Source organism: Lithobates pipiens, unplaced genomic scaffold (genome assembly GCF_037356315.1).
Source record: "Lithobates pipiens isolate NorthernLeopardFrog02 unplaced genomic scaffold, aLitPip1_a1.2 Scaffold_22, whole genome shotgun sequence".
Lineage (NCBI taxonomy): Eukaryota > Metazoa > Chordata > Amphibia > Anura > Ranidae > Lithobates > Lithobates pipiens.
Genome location: NW_027507784.1, coordinates 14,082,613 through 14,101,167, shown reverse-complemented (window position 1 = coordinate 14,101,167; position 18,555 = coordinate 14,082,613). Strand labels below are relative to the sequence as shown.

The 18,555-nt window shown below is 47.9% G+C and overlaps 1 protein-coding gene across 1 annotated transcript in view; it reads left to right on the top strand.

Moving 5' to 3' along the window:
* The window catches only part of LOC144000414 (uncharacterized), a 136,709-nt gene that overhangs the window by 103,740 nt on the left and 14,414 nt on the right, over positions 1-18,555 (top strand). The window contains exon 3 of the mRNA XM_077494225.1: positions 2,276-2,349. Coding sequence (XP_077350351.1) covers positions 2,276-2,349 — 74 coding nt within the window. The remainder of the gene's footprint in view (positions 1-2,275; positions 2,350-18,555) is intronic.

Sequence of the window (18,555 nt, the reverse complement as noted above, 5' to 3'; positions counted from 1 at the left end):
GAATAAAACGGCGATTGTTGCAATATTTTATGTCACACGGTATTTGCGCAGCGGTGTTTTAAATGCAACTTTTTGGGAAAAGGTACACTTTCATGAATTTAAAAAAAAAAAAACAGTAAAATTATTCCATTTTTTTTGCATAATGTGAAAGATAATGTTACGCCGAGTAAATAGATACCAAACATGTCACACTTTATAATTGCACGCACTTGTGGATTGACGACAAAGTACGGTACCTAAAAATCTCAATAGGCGACGCTTTAAACATTTTTTACGGTTACCAGGTTAGCGTTACAGAGGAGGTCTAGTGCTAGAATTATTGCTCTCGCTCTGACGATCGCGGCGATACCTCACATGTGTGATTTGAACACCGTTTACATACGCGGGCGCGACTTCCGTATGCGTTTTCTTTGCTTTGCGAGCTCGCGGGGACGGCGGGCGCTTTAAAAATTTTTTTTTTTTATTTATTTATTTTAGTTATTTTAAAATTACTAAATTGTTTAAAAAAAAAATAAAAATTTTGATCACTTTTATTGCTGTCACAAGGAATGTAAACATCCCTTGTGACAGTAATAGGTGGTGACAGGTACTCTTTATGGAGGGATCGGGGGTCTAAAAGACCCCCCACCCCTCCTTTACACTTCAGTGTATTCAGATCGCCGAAAACGGTGATTCTGAATACCGGATATTTTTTTTAAACCGGCGCCATTGGCAGCCGAGTAAACGGGAAGTGACGTCATGACGTCGCTTCCGTGTTTACTATGAGGAGACTGGAACGAAGCCGATTACGGCTTCGTTCCAGTTCCTCCCCAGTGGCCGGAGGCATCACAGCAAGAATCGGTGCTCCCGATCGAGCGGGAGCACCGGTAACAGCGGCGGCGGGAGGGGGGGGGCGTCCCCTCCCGCTCCTCCGGCATAACAGCCGAGCGGCTTTTAGCCGCATCGGTTGTTATGGCTGGAAAGCCAATCGCCCGCTTTAAAAAACGGTACCGGGATGATGCCTGCAGGTGCGGGCATCATCCCGGTATACCCCCCGGAAGCCGAGTACGCAGATCTGCGTACGCTCGGCGGGAAGGGGTTAATATTTCCTCCCCCACGTGCCTCTTCCCCTGACTTCTCTGTCAAGAGTAATGGCACAACCATCCACCCATCTCCACATGTCAGGGTGCTAGGTGTTATCCTGGACTCTGAACTCTCCTTTCGGTCCCACATCCAATCACTTTCCAAAGCTTGCCGCCTCAACCTCCGAAACATCTCTAAACTACGTCCCTTTCTAACCAATGAAACCACAAAGCTCCTGATTCGCTCCCTGGTTATCTCTCACCTTGACTACTGCAACTCCCTCTTCATTGGCTCACCTTTAAATAGATTATCCCCCTTTCAATCCACCATGAATGCTGCTGCCAGACTCATACACCTTACAAACCGCTCAGTGTTTGCTACCCCTCTCTGCCAATCCCTCCATTGGCTGCCACTTGCCCAACGAATTAAATTCAAAATATTAACAATAAGTTACAAAGCCATCCACAACTCTGCCCCCAGCTACATCACTAGCCTAATCTCAAAATACCAACCTAATCACCCACTTCGTTCCTCCCAAGACCTCCTGCTCCCTAGCTCCCTCATCACCTCCTCCCATATCCGCCTCCAGGACTTTTCCCGAGCCTCGCCCATCCTCTGGAATTCCCGACCTCAATCTGTCAGAAGGGCTCCAAATTTATCCACTTTTAGGTGATCCCTGAAAACTTTCCTCTTCAGAGAAGCCTATCCTGCCTCCATCTAACAACTGCACTATTTTCTCCATTAGCTCATCCCCCACAGCTATTACTCTTTTGTATAACCTGACCCTCCCTCCTAGATTGTAAGCTCTAATGAGCAGGGCCCTCTGATTCCCCCCTGCATTGAATTGTATTGTAATTGTACTATCTGCCCCAATGTTGTAAAGCACTGAGTAAACTGTTGGCGCTATTTAAATCCTGTATAATAATAATAATAATAATTACTGGCATCTGCTGGCTGCTGGGAGACACCTGCTGGTGAACACCAGAACTATGCCCTGTAGCTCTGGGGATCACAGAGCCACCAGCAGGTGATCCAGGTCCTGACACATAGGGTGACAGGGTGATAGGGCATTCATTAAAAACAAAACAATCAAAAAAAACGTACATATACTTTTCACTCAAACTAAAGATACAGTAAAGCATGCACATACGTGTTAACGGGTCTTTTTAACCATTTACATGGATAAACATTGTGTTCTTCTACTCTTCTCCAGAGTCAGAAAACAAACATCTACTGAATCAATGCAAGATGTGAAAACATTTATGGAAAACTGCCCAAAAATGACAGGTAACATTTTCCTGTTAAAAGACCTCATGTTAATGATATGATTCCATTACTCTTGCCTTTCAATTGTCATTCATTCTACTAACCTTGCTGCCATCTCTTTGGCCAGCATGTGATTGGCCACAATACCTGTCAGTCAGACACCAGGGGTGGGATTACTGCAGACAGCTGTAGCAAGGAAGAAAAATAGGATTTTTATAACAGCTTATCTGTAAAATCCTTTTCTTGAAGTACATCACGGGACACAGAGCAACATAATAATAACTATGTGGGTTATACTCCACCTATAGGTGAATGGACATTGGTACACCCAAAAAAAAATGGAAGTCCCCTCCCTATATAACCCTTCCCATACAGGGAGTACCTCGGTTTTTATAGCAAAGCAATTGTAAGGCTGTGCTTGTAGGAGGAGTCAGGCTGTATAAAGCCTGCCCTCCTCTTCCTTCTCCTCTCGTGGATGCTGGCTCTCGTGTCAGCGCCATTTCCAGGCGATGCTGACTTCACTTCTGGGTCTCGGATTGAGAGGAGGATGCTCTACGGTTCTGGCGCTCATGGACGGGGGTGTTTCGGCCCCCGCCTTCTCCGCTCCTTGGCGGTGATCTCGGCTGCCCTCTTCTTCTGATGTTCCACTGGAGAGGGGGGGGGGGTTCACCCGTCGGCAGCTACTGTCTCCCCGGGGGAGCCGCTTCTCCCGCCCGCCTCCTTCTCCTGCTGCCTCTGCCGGAGGGGAGGGGGGTGGGAGGTTTCAGCCGCGGGCTTCCCCCGGAGGAGGAGGGGGAGGGTTCGCCCGCAGCTCCTGTGTCCACGAGGGAGCCCTTCTCCCACCCGCCTCCTGTTCAGTACAGTCGGAGGGGAGGGGGGTTTCTGCTGCCCACCCACCAGCTCCGGTTGTTAGATTCGGCCTCCCGCTACTCCCGATGGTTCGCTGGGGGAGGGGGGGGGGGTTTGGCCACCCGCCAGCTCTGCCTGTCTGTTTGTATCGGCCGCCTGCCCGCCTCTGCCGGTGGTCCGCCAGGAGAGGGGGGATTTGGCAACCTGCCAGCTGCGCTTATGCATTATATGTGGCCGCCTGACAGCTCTACTTGTTGGCCGGATGCGCCCCTGCTTCTCGCGGTGGTTCGCTGGGGGGGTGGTGGCCGCCTGACAGCTCCTCTGCCTGCAATGGGCTGCTGTGTCTGAGTGGCTGGCCAGTGATTAGGTTAGGTCGGGGAATAGGTGTTGATGGTGTTGATGGTGTAATAGTGGTGCATTTTTCTGTAGGGGGAGGGGGGCGGGTTCCTAGGTAGGTATGGTTCTCATGCTATTTACGTTTTTTTTTCCATGCAATTTTACGGTCTCATGCAATTTACGGTTTCCCATGCAATTTACGGTCTTGTGCAATTTATGTTCTCGTGCTATTTACGGTTTTCTCATGCAATTTTACGTTCTCGTGCTATCTACGGTTTTCTCATGCGATTTACGGTCTCATTCGATTTACGGTCTCATGCGATCTACGGTTTATTATGTAATTTACGGTTTTATGCAAATTACGGTTGATTATGCAATTTACGGTTCTGAGGCATTTGTATTTCTCATGCAATTGAGGTTTTCAGGTGGTTACGGTTTCTCATGTGATTTACGGTTTCTCATGCTGTTTAGGGTTTTCTCTTGCAATTTTCCGTTTCTGATGCAATTTACGGTTCCTCATGCTGTTTAGGGTTTTCTCTTGCAATTTTCGGTTTCTCATGCAATTTACGGTTCTCATGCAGTTATGGTTTCTCATGCAGTTATGGTTTTCTCCTGCTATTTTACGGTCTCATGCAATTTTCGGTTCTTATGCAATTTTCGGTTCTCATGCAGTTTACGGTTTCTCGTGCGATTTATGGTTTCATGCAATTTACGGTTCTTACGCAATTTACAGTTTTCTGCAAATTATGGTTTCTTTCGGAGGTTGCAGTTTCTGCAATTTACGGGTTTTCTTGCAATTTTGCGTTTCTCATGCAATTTGCACTTGCTCATGCGTTTTGGGTTTCTCTGGTGGTTGATGTTTTTACACGTTTTACGGGTTCTTATGGTTTTCGTGGAATTTATGGTTCTCTGGTTTTACATTTTATGATGCAATTTACGTTTCTCATGCAATTTACGTGTCTGTTTTTATTTACGTGTCTGATGCAAGTTACGTGTCTCAGGCTATATTTATGTTTCTTTTGTTTTCCATGTTTCTTACGTTTTTCCCTATGTTTCTTTAGTTTTCCCCATGTTTCTTTAGTTTTTCCCATGTTTCTTTAGTTTTTCCCCATGTTTCTTTAGTTTTCCCCATGTTTCTTTAGTTTTTCCCCATGTTTCTTTAGTTTTTCCCCATGTTTCTTTAGTTTTTCCCCATGTTTCTTTAGTTTTTCCCCATGTTTCTTTAGTTTTTCCCCATGTTTCTTTTGTTTTCCCCATGTTTCTTAAATTTTTCCCCATTTTTCTTACTTTTTCCCTGTGTTTCTTAAGTTGTTTTTTTTTCCCCATGTTTCTGACGTATTCCCTTGTGTCGCGCGTTGCATGTTATTGCCCTTCGTTCGCTGTATTTCCGTTAGCTAGTACTTACATCCAGGATCTGTCACGTCTACTGGTCCATACGGGCTGAGGTTTCATTGTTAATTGATTGTCGTCCCACAATCTTCTGGCCTGTAGTCCATACATCATACGTGTACATTCACCATTACACCTTTTACTACCACCCACCACAGTCTGTGGGTACCTTAGCCCTGAGTGTTTGTTTTAACTTCCTGTCTTGGCGCTGCAGGTTGCTCGGGCTCACTGCTGCATTCAGTAGGGTGGGTTGGCATCAGGTTCACATTCATGCGCTGTTGGTTGTTGGTCCTGTCATTTCGGCACCCACAATATGCTTATTAGGTCCCAAGTCCTCATACTTATCAGGTACCAGGGGGGTTTGTTGTGTCATGGGCGGGTTATTTTATTAGGTTTTCTGGCTGTTTTACACAGCTGGGTTGTCCATGTTCTTCCACCGCGGGTTACCCATCACGCCTATGGGTTTAACAGATTGAGGTGATGGTTTTTAATTGGCTTGTTCGGTGGCAAGTCTCCTCATCTGTTCTTACACCACTCACATTTTGTTCTAACTCATTTCCCACGTTACGTTTCTCACGCAAATGTTTTTTCGTTTCTCATGCACTGTTTCGTTTCTCAAGCAACGTTTCGTTTCTCAAGCAACGTTTCGTTTCTCAAGCAATGTTTCGTTTCTCATGCAATATTATGTTTCTCATGCTTTTTTTTACGTTTCTCTCGTTTTCTAGGTTTCTGTAGTTTTTCTAGGGTTTCTCTTGTGCCCCCAGGGTTTCTCTTGTACCCCCAGGGTTTTCCTTGTGCCCCCAGGGTTTTCTCTTGTGGTTTCATCGTTTCACGTTCTCATGCAACCTGCGTTTCTTATGCGGGTCGTATTTTCTTGCAGCCTCGGTTCTTACGCTGCTCACGTTTATCAGCTCACGCTTCTCATGTTTCTCGTTTAGTCACGTTTCCTTCTTGCAGGTTACATTCTTGTCACTGGTTTCTTTGTGTGCTCACGGTTCTCTCGTTAGTTGGGTTCCTGTCCAGTGGGGTGTCATTCCACACTACCTTTTTATTTCCTAGCTGCGTCCGGCCAGGAGTTGCGCAATGGTATGGGACTATTGGTTAGTCAGCCTATTGCAGCTCCGCAGCTTCTCCTGGCTCAGGGGCTTTAATGGATCCCGGGACCCTCTCGGGGCCCGGGCCGGTATCAGTAGGCTCGGGTCTCGGAAGCAGGTACCAGCGTCGCACTTTCTCATCAGTTCCAGTTTCGTGGTGGATTGGTTTTCCATTTGGCTGACGCAGCAGCCTTGATCTTTAGGTTTTGTTTTGAATACTAGGAAGGCTCATGACACTGCTTGGCTTGTTTTCCAGGCTTTCCGGCCTAGGTTTCCAGTCCTGATGGTTAACATCCAGTTCCTACTTTCTTTTTGTTTGTTTTTTGGCCTCTTTCAGCTCGTATCGGCCCACAAGCACTTTCAGGGAGTATCGAGTTGAGCCTCAGCATTTCATGTTGGATGACCCGTCGGGTTCTTTTATGTTCTGCATTTTCGATTGAAGCCGTCCTCAGGGTGCCGGCAGAGTAAATCCCCTGATGTGCTCGGCTGACTTCCCATTATGGGTCTTATTACGTGTCGTTTCTGACATACTCTCAGGTCTCCTTTTGCGTTGGTTGCCAGCTGGGGGCTCAAGGCAGTGCTAGCTGGCTTTTGTGGTTCTTCCGGCCAGGGGAGTGGGGCTTTGGGCCCAGGGTCTCGCTTACTTTAGCCAATCAACTAGTTGGCACCCCGGCCTTCTCTGTTACATCTGCATGTTCTCGAGACGCAGCATTCGGGGGCGGCACTGTTTACAGGTTCTGGGGGCCTGGCAAGGTGTGGTGCTCGGGATGGGATCATGCCGGCTTGGTTAGTTGTTACATTTGTCAAACCCTGGGATGGTCCTCTACTGCCTTTCCGGGCGCTCCCCTTTCTGCAGCGAAGTACATGCTTCATTGCCACCACCCCAGGTTAGACGTTAATTCACTGTGTAATCTGGTTGTTAAGCTTTCATCCTACTGTGTTATTTTTGCCCCCTTTTAGGCATACTGACCACGTGACCCAGGCACACTTCCGGGTCTATGTTCTTTGTTACTCTTTGTTCCTTTCCATTCTATCCACAGATTGACTCCGAGTACAATTGTAAGGCTGACCGCAGGTCAGCCTGTGCTTGTAGGAGGAGTCAGGCTGTATAAAGCCTGCCCTCCTCTGCCTCCTCTCTCGTAGACGCTGGCTCTCGTGTGCCACCCACCCATTCCCTTTTTCTTTTTATTTCATTTATTACATTTCATACTTGGGTATGCCCCCTTTTAGGCATACTTACCACGTGACCCCGGCACACTTCAGGTCTATGTTCTTTGTTGCTCTTTGTTCCTTTCCATTCTATCCACAGATTGACTTCGAGTACAATATATACTAATTTCAATAAGAGGGGCGGATCTCTGTGTCCCGTGATTTACTCCAAGAAAAGGATTTTACAGGTAACCTGTTATAAAAATCCTATTTTCTTTATCGTACATCATGGGACACAGAGCACCATAGTAATAACTATGTGGAATGTCCCAAAGCAATGCCACCTGAAGGTAGGGCGAAACATAGCAAAACAGCCGCCGCCAGGCATGAGGACCTATACTACTGCCCGCAGCACACTGCGCCCGAAGGCGGTGTCCTCCTGCCATCTTACATCCATTTGATAGAATCTTGTGAATGTATGTACTGATGACCAAGTAGCGGCCTTGCAAATCTGAGCCACAGAGGCTTGATGATGCGCTGCCCGTGGAGCACTGACTGCCCGGGTAGAGTGCGCTTTAATCTGAAAGGGAGGAATCTTTGTTTTCAGACAAGCCTGACTAATCACCTGACGAATGCACTTAGCAATAGAAGATTTCGATGCTGCCTGGCCCTTTCTAGGATCTTCTGGCAACACAAACAAAACATCAGTTTTACGTATGTGATCTGTCGCTTTCAGATAGGCCTTGACTGCTCTCACTACATCGAGAGAATGTAATCATTTTTCTTCTGCAGAACGAGGTTCTGGAAAAAAGAAAGGTAGGGAAACATCTTGATTCAGATGAAAACCAGACACTACCTTTGTTAAAAAGGTTGGGTGAGGACGCAGCGCCACCTTATCCTTATGAATGATTAAGTATGGCTCTTTACAGGAGAAAGCAGCCAACTCTGAAACTCTTCTTGCGGAGGTTACCGCAACTAAGAATACCAATTTCCTTGTCAAAAGGAGCAAAGAAATATTACTTATCAGTTCAAAGGGTTGTATTTAGGGTTGAGCGGACACCTGGATGTTCGGGTTCGACGGGTTCGGCCAAACTTCGCAAAAAAGTTCAAGTTGACCCCGAACCCCATTGAAGTCAATGGGGACGCAAACTTTTGAGGACTAAAATGGATCTATAAAAGTAATGGAAAGGGCTAGAGGGCTGCAAATGACAGAAAAATGGTGTTACGAGCATGACAAGTGCTCTGCAAACAAATGTGGATAGGGAAATAACCTAAAATAACATAAAATACATAAAAATTAATATGCTGGAGGCCCCCTTCTCAGAAGAAGAGGTACAGGAAGTCATTAAGAACCTCAAATCATGTTCTGCTCCAGGCCCTGATGGTCTCCCTAACCCCTATTACAAGACATTTACCACCATGATCCTCACCTAAACACAGCCTACATTGCAGTAATACCAAAACCAGATAAAAACCCGGAAGAAGTCAGTAACTATAGACCCATCTCCCTCATCAATAGCGACTTAAAAATCTTTACCAAACTCCTTGCAATTCATCTAGCTTCCTTCATTAAGTGTTCATAAGGATCAAGTGGGGTTCATCCCAGGCAGACAGGGCCCTGATCAGATCAGAAGAGCCATAGACATAGTCTCCATCCTCCAGACAAACTGGCCAGGAGGTTCAAAACAATCAGGCATGCTTTTATCACTGGACCTTCAAAAGGCCTTTGATTCGGTCTCCTGGCCATACATCTTTACAATCCTTGAATGTTGGGGCTTTGGCGACAAGTTTATGGGCCTGATCCGAGCTCTTTATTCAAATCCTAAAGCCTATAGTAGGCTTCAAGGCCACTACTCCAAACCAATACATATAGCCAAAGGCACCAGAGAAGGCTGTCCTTTATCTCCGCTAATCTTTGCAATAGCAATTGAAACACTCACCATCTCTATTCGCCGGGACCCCAACATACAAAGAGTTCAATGTGGCTTTCAGGTTCACAAATGTGGCCTGTTTGCAGACGACAAACACTGATGACTAGTCACGGATTCCTATCTTAAGGAAAAAGACACAAGGCCATTTCCGTCCCTCTCCTTACATTTACTCCTAGGGGTCGGTGGTTAAGTTCCTCATCTTGGGCACAGCTAGCTCCCATTGGGGGTGTCCAGGGAGGAGGTACACCTCCGACCATTAACAGGAATACCAACCCTTCACTCTAACACTACCATGTCTGTCGAAAATGATTTTACATTTTATATCTCTGACGTGTTACAGTCGATTCATCTTGTTGCGCTGCCTGTTAGCTTTCTATGTTTTGACTGAATCGATATTCTGAATGTCACTTTCAAATGTATTATTCTTGTGATACAAAATAAAATACTTTAAAATAAAAAAATAAAAAATAATAATCTTGACCTAGGAGGACGAGGTCCATATGGAGTAGGAGGTTGAGGTGGCGGTGGATGTGGCAGTGTAGGTGGAAGCGGCGGTGGAGGAGGACGAAGTAGCCAACACTGGTTTTTGTTTTTAATTACATTTTTTTTTTAATTTAGGGTACACCCCAAAAGAGTGAGAAAGATCAAAAATACAACAATGGCTGGGTAAGTCCCGTAATGTGTCAAATTCTGTCCCCCGTAGGATAGTGTCCGCCCTGTACTGCGCTTGCGCAGCACGGAGGACAAGGTTCTCCGAAAATCTCCGAAGACGAACGGCACCTGCGTGAGTCCAGGTTCAAACCCCACCATCCAAGTGGACGTAGAGTTAAAAAAAAAATAGCCGAGTAAAGCAAGGCCGTGCCCGAAGCGTGGTGAGCGAAGCGAGCCTGCGAGGGGCCCTGTTACTATGTGCCACCGTATGTCCACTTGGATGGTGGGGCTTGAACCTGCACTCAATAAGTAGGTGCCGTTCATTTTCAGAGATTTTTGGAATCTCCTTGTCCTCTGTACTGCGCAAGCACTGCGTCTGCGCAGTACGGGCCGGACACTATCCGATGGGCAGACAGTTTTTGTTAGAACACCGGTATACATGTCTATTCTGCACAAGGTACGCATAAGTCCTGTGGGATCCATGCCTGGTTCATTTTAATGAACGTGAGCTTGTCCACATTGGCTCTGGACAGGCAGCTGCGCTTGTCAGTGATAACGCCCCCTGCCGTGCTAAATACACATTTAGATAATACACTGGCTGCATGGCAGGCCAGCACCTCCAACGCGTAAAGGGCAAGCTCAGGCCATGTGCCCAGAAGTTGAAGGGGGCAGACCCATCATTCAGTACGTGTAGGAGGGAATTAAGGATGGTATGTTGTCCTTGTAACGGGGATCCAGCAGGGTGGCCACCCAGTAATCAGCACCAGTTATAATGTGGGCAATTCGGCGGTCGTTGCGGAGACACTGCAGCATGTAATCGCTCATGTGTGCCAGGCTGCCCAGAGGCAATGAAAAGCTGTCCTCTGTGGGAGGTGTATCGTCTGTGCCCTCTGTATCCCCCCAGCCATGCACCAGTGATGGCCATGAGCTGGTCTGGGTGCCACCCTGCTGTGAACATGGTTCCTCCTCCATCTCCTCTTCCTCATCCTCCACCTCGTCATCCTCCAGAACTGTGCCCTTGCTGGACAATTGTGTACCTGGCGTTTGTTGGTGCAGGAACCCACCCTCGGAGCCACTTGTGAATAACTGCCCTGAAAGCCTTGGAAATGATCCCTCTTCCTCCTCCTCCTCCTGTGCCACATCCTCTACCATCATCGCTCAAAGTGTTTTTTCAAGGAGGCATGGAACTGGGATAGTAAAGCTGAGAACGGCGTCATCGGCACTGGCCATGTTGGTGGAGTACTCGAAACAGTGCCACAAGGCACACAGGTCTCGCATGGAGGCCCAGTTATTGGTGGTGAAGTGGTGCTGTTCTGCAGAGCGACTTGCACCTGCGTGCTGCAGCTGAAACTCCACTATCGTCTGGCCAGCATGTGCAAGGTGGAGATCCACCTTGTGGGCACGTTACATATGAGGCGGTGAGTGTGGAGGCCGAAGTTACGCTGCAGCGCTGACAGACGAGCAACAGCAGGGTGAGAACGCCGAAAGTGTGCACAGACGCCCCGCACTTTCTGCAGCAGCTCTGGCGTATGGGGGTAATTTTTAAGGAACCTCTGGACCACCAAGTTCAGCACATGCACCAGGCAAGGGATGTGCGTCAAACCGGCTAGGCCCAGAGCTACTATGAGATTTTGCCCATTATTGCACACCACCAGGCCGGGCTTGAGTCTCACTGGCACCAACCACTCATCGGTATGTTGTTCCATGTCCCTCCACAACACCTGCGCAGTGTGGGTTTTTTCCCCCAAACAGGAAAGTTTTAAAACTGCCTGCTGTCATTTACCCCTGGCTGTGCTGAAGTTGGTGGTGAAGGTGTTACGCTGACCGGATGAGGAGGCGGTAGAGGATGAGGAAGCGGAGTAGGAGGAGTTAGCAACAGGAGGCAAACTGAAGCGCTCTGCAATCCTCGGTGGAGGAAGGACATGCGCCAAACTGCTATCTGCCCCAGGCCCAGCCGCCACCTCATTTACCCAGTGTGCCGTTAGGGAGATATAACGTCCCTGACCGTGCTTACTGGTCCACGCATCCGTAGTTAGGTGGACCTTGCCACAGATGGGGTTGCGCAGTGCACACCTGATTATGTTCCACACTTGGTTGTACAGGGAAGGGATGGCTCGCCTGGAAAAGTAGTGGTAGCAGGGTACGATGTACTGTGGGACAGCCAATGCCATCAGGCTTTTAAAACTCTGCATCTCCACCAGACGGAATGACAGCATTTCAAAGGCCAGGAATTTTGAAATGCTGGCATTCAGGGCCAGGGATCGCGGGCAGTTAGGGGGGTACTTCCTCTTCCGCTCAAGTGTTTGGGAGATAGAGAGCTGAACGCTTCCATGGGACATTGTGGAGATGGTTGGTGACCCAGGTGGTAGTGTTGCTGGCAGATCCTCTGTTTGCAGGTTGGCAGGTGCCACTGTCACTACAGAGGTGGATGAAGAGGCCGAGACTGCAGCAGAAGAGGAAGCAGGAGGAGCCAGAGACCTTTCTTGGTTTTTGAGGTGTCTACTCCACTGCAGCTCGTGCTTTGCATTTAGATACCTGGTCATGCAGGTTGTGCTCAGGTTGAGAACGTTTATGCCACGCTTCAGGCTCTGATTGCACAGCGTGCAAACCACTCATGTCTTGTCATCAGCACATTGTCTGAAGAACTGCCACGCTAGGGAACTCCTTGGAACTGGTTTTGGTGTGCTCGGTCCCTTGCTGTTTTGGGCAGTAGCAGGCGTACTGTCTAGGGGACGGACGCTCCACTTTTGCACCCTGCTCCCTCTTCTGCTGTGCTGGTGGCTTTGTGCGACCACCGCCTCTTCCTCCGATTGACTCTGGTCACCTGCATGACGTTGATTCCATGTGGGGTTGAGGACCTCATCGTCCTCCACATCATCTTCCACCCAGTCTTCACCCCTGCCCTCCTTGTCGGTCTGCACAATTGCGAAAGCAGCAGCAGTTGGCACCTGTATTTCGTCATCATCCGAGACGTGCTGCGATGGTCCTCCCATGTACTCATCTTGAAATATAAGTGGTTGGGCATCGGTGCACCCAATCTCTTCCACTTCTGTGGCAGGGCTAGGTGGATGGCCCTGGGAAACCCTGCTGACAGTCATCAAAAAGCAGAAGAGACTGCTGCATGATTTGGGGCTCAGACTGCTTGGCTGATTTGCAAGTGGGTGATGTGAAAGACTGATGGACATCGGCTGCAGGTGCCAACTCTGATCTTTCATCAGGAGACTGGGTGGGAGACAATGTGAAGGAACCGGAGGCACTGTCAGCAACACAATCTACTATCGCTTGTACTTGTCCTGGCCTCAACATTCGTAGAGCCGCATTAGGCCTGACCAAATACCGCTGCAGGCTCTGTCGCCTACTCGCACCTGAGGAAGATGTTTCACTTGTGCGTGTAGCTGGCCCAGATTGACCACGTCCTCTCCCTGCAACAGGAGCTCCACCAGCAGCACCATGGCCGGAGCCACGTCCCTTCTTTGACATTCTCCTCATATTTCTCAAATTTAGGATCTTGCCCTAAATGGGTGTTTTTTGAATAGCAGAATAGAAGAACAGTGTCTAAAGTGTGTATCTCACACATACAGATATGCAGCAAACACTGTAAAATGTTTTTTTGGGCCCTATATGGGTGTTTTTAGAATAGCAGAATAGCGCAACAGTATGTAAAGGGTGTATCTCACAGTAACATATGCAGTGCTGGTGCACTGAGCTTGCATAAAATGCCCACTGATGCCAACCTAACTAACAGACGGATACAAGTTATATTTTCTCTGGCACTGGGCTCAGGGCAGGGTAAAAAGTTTGTGCACTGCACCCACACAACAAAATCAAGGTAGATCGCTGAGTAATTCGATTTCTGAAGAAGGAATCCTATCTAATTCTCTCCCTCAAAGCAGCAGCAGCAACCTTTCCCTACACTATCTAAAGCAAAGTGACGTGCTGTGCTATCTGCCTCTGGCTTATATAGAGACTGGGTCACATGCTACACTGGCCAATCACAGCCATGCCATTAGTAGGCATGGCTGTGATGGCTTCTAAGGGCACACGAGTTAAACGAATGTTGGTTGACTGCCCTGTAGCTGTTTAAAAAGCGCCATTACAATACTGAACACCGAACCTGAACCCGAACATACAGTAAATTGTTCGGGTTCGGGTCCGGGACCTAAAAACCCAAAAGTCCGGTACGAACCCGAACTTTACAGTTCAGGTTCGCTCAACCCTAGTTGTCTTTGCAACACTGAAAAAAACAGATTCAAATCCCATGGGCACAAGGGTGCTCTAACTGGTGGAGTTATCCGAGTTACCCCTTGTATGAATGCCTGGACTAAAGAATGTGAAGCAAGCGGTCTTTGGAAAAACACTGCCAAGGCCAAAATCTGACCCTTGATTGTACTCAAGGCCAGCTTCCTTTCCACTCCTAACTGTAGAAAGGCCAGAATTCTTCCTATAACATACTTTTGAGGATGCCAATCCTTGGTTTCACACCAGGAGACATAGGCCTTCCAAACCCTGTAATAAATGGTCCTGGAGGCCGGCCTTCTGGCATTAATCAGGGTGGTTACTACTGAACCTGAAAGCCCCCGATTTTTTAGAATGTGGGCTATAGCCACAGCATTAAATTAGTGACTGTAAGGCAGGATGGAACACTGGTCCCTGCAACAGCAGGTCCGGACGAGATGGAAGAGTCCATGACTCCCTTACTGCCAGTGTCACAATCCCTGCATATCAGGGTCTTCTGGGCCATGCCAAGGCTACTAAGATTACCGGCTTCCCTTCTTCCCTGATCCTGTAGAGCAGCCGTGATAATAGCTGAACTGGAGGGAATGCATAAATCAGTGAAAACTGATCCCATGGGGTCACTAACGCAGCTATTCCGAGTGCAAGTGGATCCCATGTTCTTGCTGCAAAGTTGTCCAACTTCTTGTTGAATCTGGACGCCAACAGATCTATGTCTGGCGTACCCAATCTTTGGCATATGGCCAAAAGACTTTGGGATGTAGAGACCATTCTCCCGACAACAACAGTTGACGGCCAAAGAAATCTGCCTCCAATTTTCCATGGGATGCAGACTGCAGATGGGCAGAGAAACATGTTCCTTGCCTAAGACAGAATATGGTCCTTTTTTCTGGTAACAAAAGTGCTAACCACTACACCAGTGCCACCGCCCTTTGGGCTGCGTAGCTTCTGGTGCCCCTTTGGTGATTGATATAGTCCACTGCTGAATTGTATCCTGACAGTAGAACTCCACAACCTGAACGTCCAGGCTATTAGAACCAAACGTACTGCCCGAATCTCTAAAATATTGATGGGCAATGTCTTCTATGGCTCTGACCACTTTCTTTGGACAGTGGTCTCTTCCAGAGTTGCTCCAGCCCCATAGGCTGGAATACATTGTTACTATTCTCCAGGTAACTGGAATGAAGGATTTTCCTTTCTGTAAATTCCTGGTTATCAACCACCAATTGAGACTCTGGAGTACTTTTGGAGCCAGGTTTTTTTGGACAATCCAAGGCTTGGATCTGTTTGTTCCAAGCAGACAGAATACTGTGTTGCAACAGTCTTGAATGAAACTGGGCATAGGGAACCGCTTCGAAGGAAGCTACCGTCTTCCCTAGTAATCTCACACAAAGGCGAATGGAAGGACCCTTCCTTGCCCTGACTACCTGGACCAGCTCTCTTAGTGCGTTGACTTTTGCCTGAGGCAAAGACACCCTTTCCTGGGTAGTGTCTATGACCAGGCCCAAAGGCTCCAACCTTCTTACTGGCCGCAAGGATGATTTTCTACATTAAGAATCCAACCCAGGTGTCCCAGATAACTGACTGTTCTGGACACCCCATGGTTTAACCATGCTATTGACTGATCTACCAATAGCAGGTCGTCTAGCTATGCCATTACTGCTATACCTTGGCCCCTTAGTCTTGCTAGTAATGGGGCTAGAACTTTTGTTCTAACACGAAGGGCAAGGCCACAAACTGAAAGTGGCTCTTCTCTACCGCAAACGCATCTGGTGAGCGGGAAAGATTGGCCCATGTAGAGACACATATTTGATATCTATGGATGCTAGAACTTCTCCCCCCATAGGGTGGATACAACTGTCCAGATTGACTCCATTCGAAAGGAGCAGAAGTTTACGAAGTGATTCAGATCTTTGAGATCTAGAATGGGCCTGACATCTCCATTTGGTTTTGGTACCGTAAAGACATTTGAATAAAACCCCATGTCCCTCTCTTCTGAGGGGATCTCTATTATTACTCCTTGAGACCTTAACCGGTCCAGTGCCAGAAGTAAGGACTTTTTCTTTACTGGGTCTTTGGGAACGTTTGATCTTAGAAAATGAGACGTGGAAACCGAGGGCTACCACAGAGCTGACCCATTTTTCTTGGATTTGCCAAGTTTCTGAACCACCGCAGTCTTCCCCCTACTCGATCGAGCGGGGGCGCCCCTTCACAAGGAAGCCTTGGGACTCTGTTTTGTGGACTTCTGACCGCAGGGCTTTTCCTGGCCCTGTGTTTGGCTACTTACTCTTTGCCCCTGATGGTGGAGGCTGTTGAGACTGCCTGGAGGCTGTTGCCCCAGGCATTGGAGGGGAAGCATGTGTACCGGTACCCCTATGGGGGCTGCTGAGTTTGTCAAGGACCAGGTCCCCCTTTACAGAGTCCACTCCCTTGGACCTGTACAGCACCCTGCCGGAGAACTCAGTCCAGCTCTCAAAAGAGAATACATTACAGGCAGAAACCTCGTTTCTTCTTCCACGAGGCCCGAGTACCATCCATTTTGGCTTTCATGCACTTTGGATGGACCCGTTTGCACAGGTCCTTGATCCTGTCAGGAATTACTTAGCGGAGCTCTCTTAGCACTTCATCAACCGTGACCAACACCTTAGACACTGGCAAAAAAACTGAGGTACTCCCGGTAGGGGAGGGGTTATATAGGGAGGGGGACTTCCTGTTTTTTGAGTGTACCAGTGTCCATACACCTATAGGTGGCGTATAACCCACATAGTTATTACTATGGTGCTCTGTGTCCCGTGATGTATGAAAAAGAAATAATGCACTGCAACTAGGGATGAGCTTCGATTTCGAGTCGAACTCATGTTCGACTCGAACATTGCCTGTTCGCCTGTTCAGCGAACAGTGAACAATTTGGTCTGTTCGCGGCAAATTTGAAAAGCCGGAACACCCTATACAAGTCTATGGGAGAAATCTAAAGTGCTAATTTTAAAGGCTAATATGCAAGTTACTGTCCTAAAAAGTGTTTGGGGACCCGGGTCCTGCCCCAGGGGACATGGATCAATGCAAAAAAAAAGTTTTCAAAACGGACGTTTTTTCAGGAGCAGTGATTTTAATAATGATTAAAAGTGAAAACAATAAAAGTGTAATATTCCTTTAAATTTCATACCTGGGGGTGTCTATAGTATGCCTGTGAAGGGGCGCATGTTTCCAGTGCTTAGAACTGTCCCTGCACAAAGTGTCATTTTGCAAGGAAAAAAAGTCTTTTAAAATCACTTTCCATTGTCGGTTCCCGTAATACAGAAAACACTCAATGAGTGTTCTCTGTATTAGCCGACAATTCATTCATTGATAAAAAAAATACAATAAAATAAAAAATAAAAAAGCGTGGGGGTTCCCCTAAATTCAATTACCAGGCCCTTCAGGTCTGGTATGGATATTAAGGGGAACCCTGTGTCAAATTTTTTTAAAAATTGACGTGGGGGGTCCCCCTAAAAATCCATACCAGACCCTTTATCCGAGCACGCAACCTGGCAGACCGCAGGAAAAGAGGGGGGGACGAGAGAGTCCTGAACCGTACCAGGCCACATGCCCTCAACATTGGGAGGATGCTTTGGGGGTCTGTGACCCTTCAAAGCACCATGTCCCCATGTTGATGTGGAGAAGGGCCTCATCCCCACAACCCTGGCCGGTGGTTGTGGGGGTCTTCAGGCGGGGGGCTTATCAGAATCTGGAAGCCCCCTTTAACAAGGGGACCCCCAGATCCTGCCCCACCCTGTTTGAAATGGTAAGGGGGTACAAAAGTACCCCTACCATTTCACAAAGAAAGTGTAAAAATGGTTAAATAAGACAAACACACTTTTGAAAAATTCCTTTATAAAAAAAAAAAAAAGAAAAAAAAAAAAAAAGAAAATTCCAGCGGTGGTAATCCACTCTTGCTATCCAGCGACGGATGATCATCTTTCCGGGGTCCAGCGATGGCTGATCTGATCCAGCGACGGGTGATTTTCAGTCCAGCGCCGTCCATACATCTGTCTTCTGTCTCCACTGCGGAGACACTGCGGGGATCCCAGCGCTGACATTTCTTATATTAGGAGGACCCCGCCCCCCTCTGATGTAATGCTGGACTGAAAATCACCCGTCGCTGGATCAGATCAGCCATCGCTGGACCCCGGAGAGATGATCATCCGTCGCTGGATAGCAAGAAGAGTGGATTACCACCGCTGGAATCTTTTTTTTATTTTTAATAAAGGAATTTTTCAAAAGTGTGTTTGTCTTATTTAACCATTTTTACACTTTCTTTGTGAAATGGTAGGGTACCCCCTTACCATTTTAAATGGGGGGGGGCGGGATCTGGGGGTCCCCTTGTTAAAGGGGGCTTCCAGATTCTGATAAGCCCCCCGCCCACATACCCCCACAACCACCGGCCAGGGTTGTGGGGATGAGGCCCTTCTCCACATCAACATGGGGACATGGTGCTTTGAGGGGTCACAGACCCCCAAAGCATCCTCCCAATGTTGAGGGCATGTGGCCTGGTACGGTTCAGGGGGGGGGGCGCTCTCTTGTCCCCCCTCTTTTCCTGCAGCCTGCCAGGTTGCGTG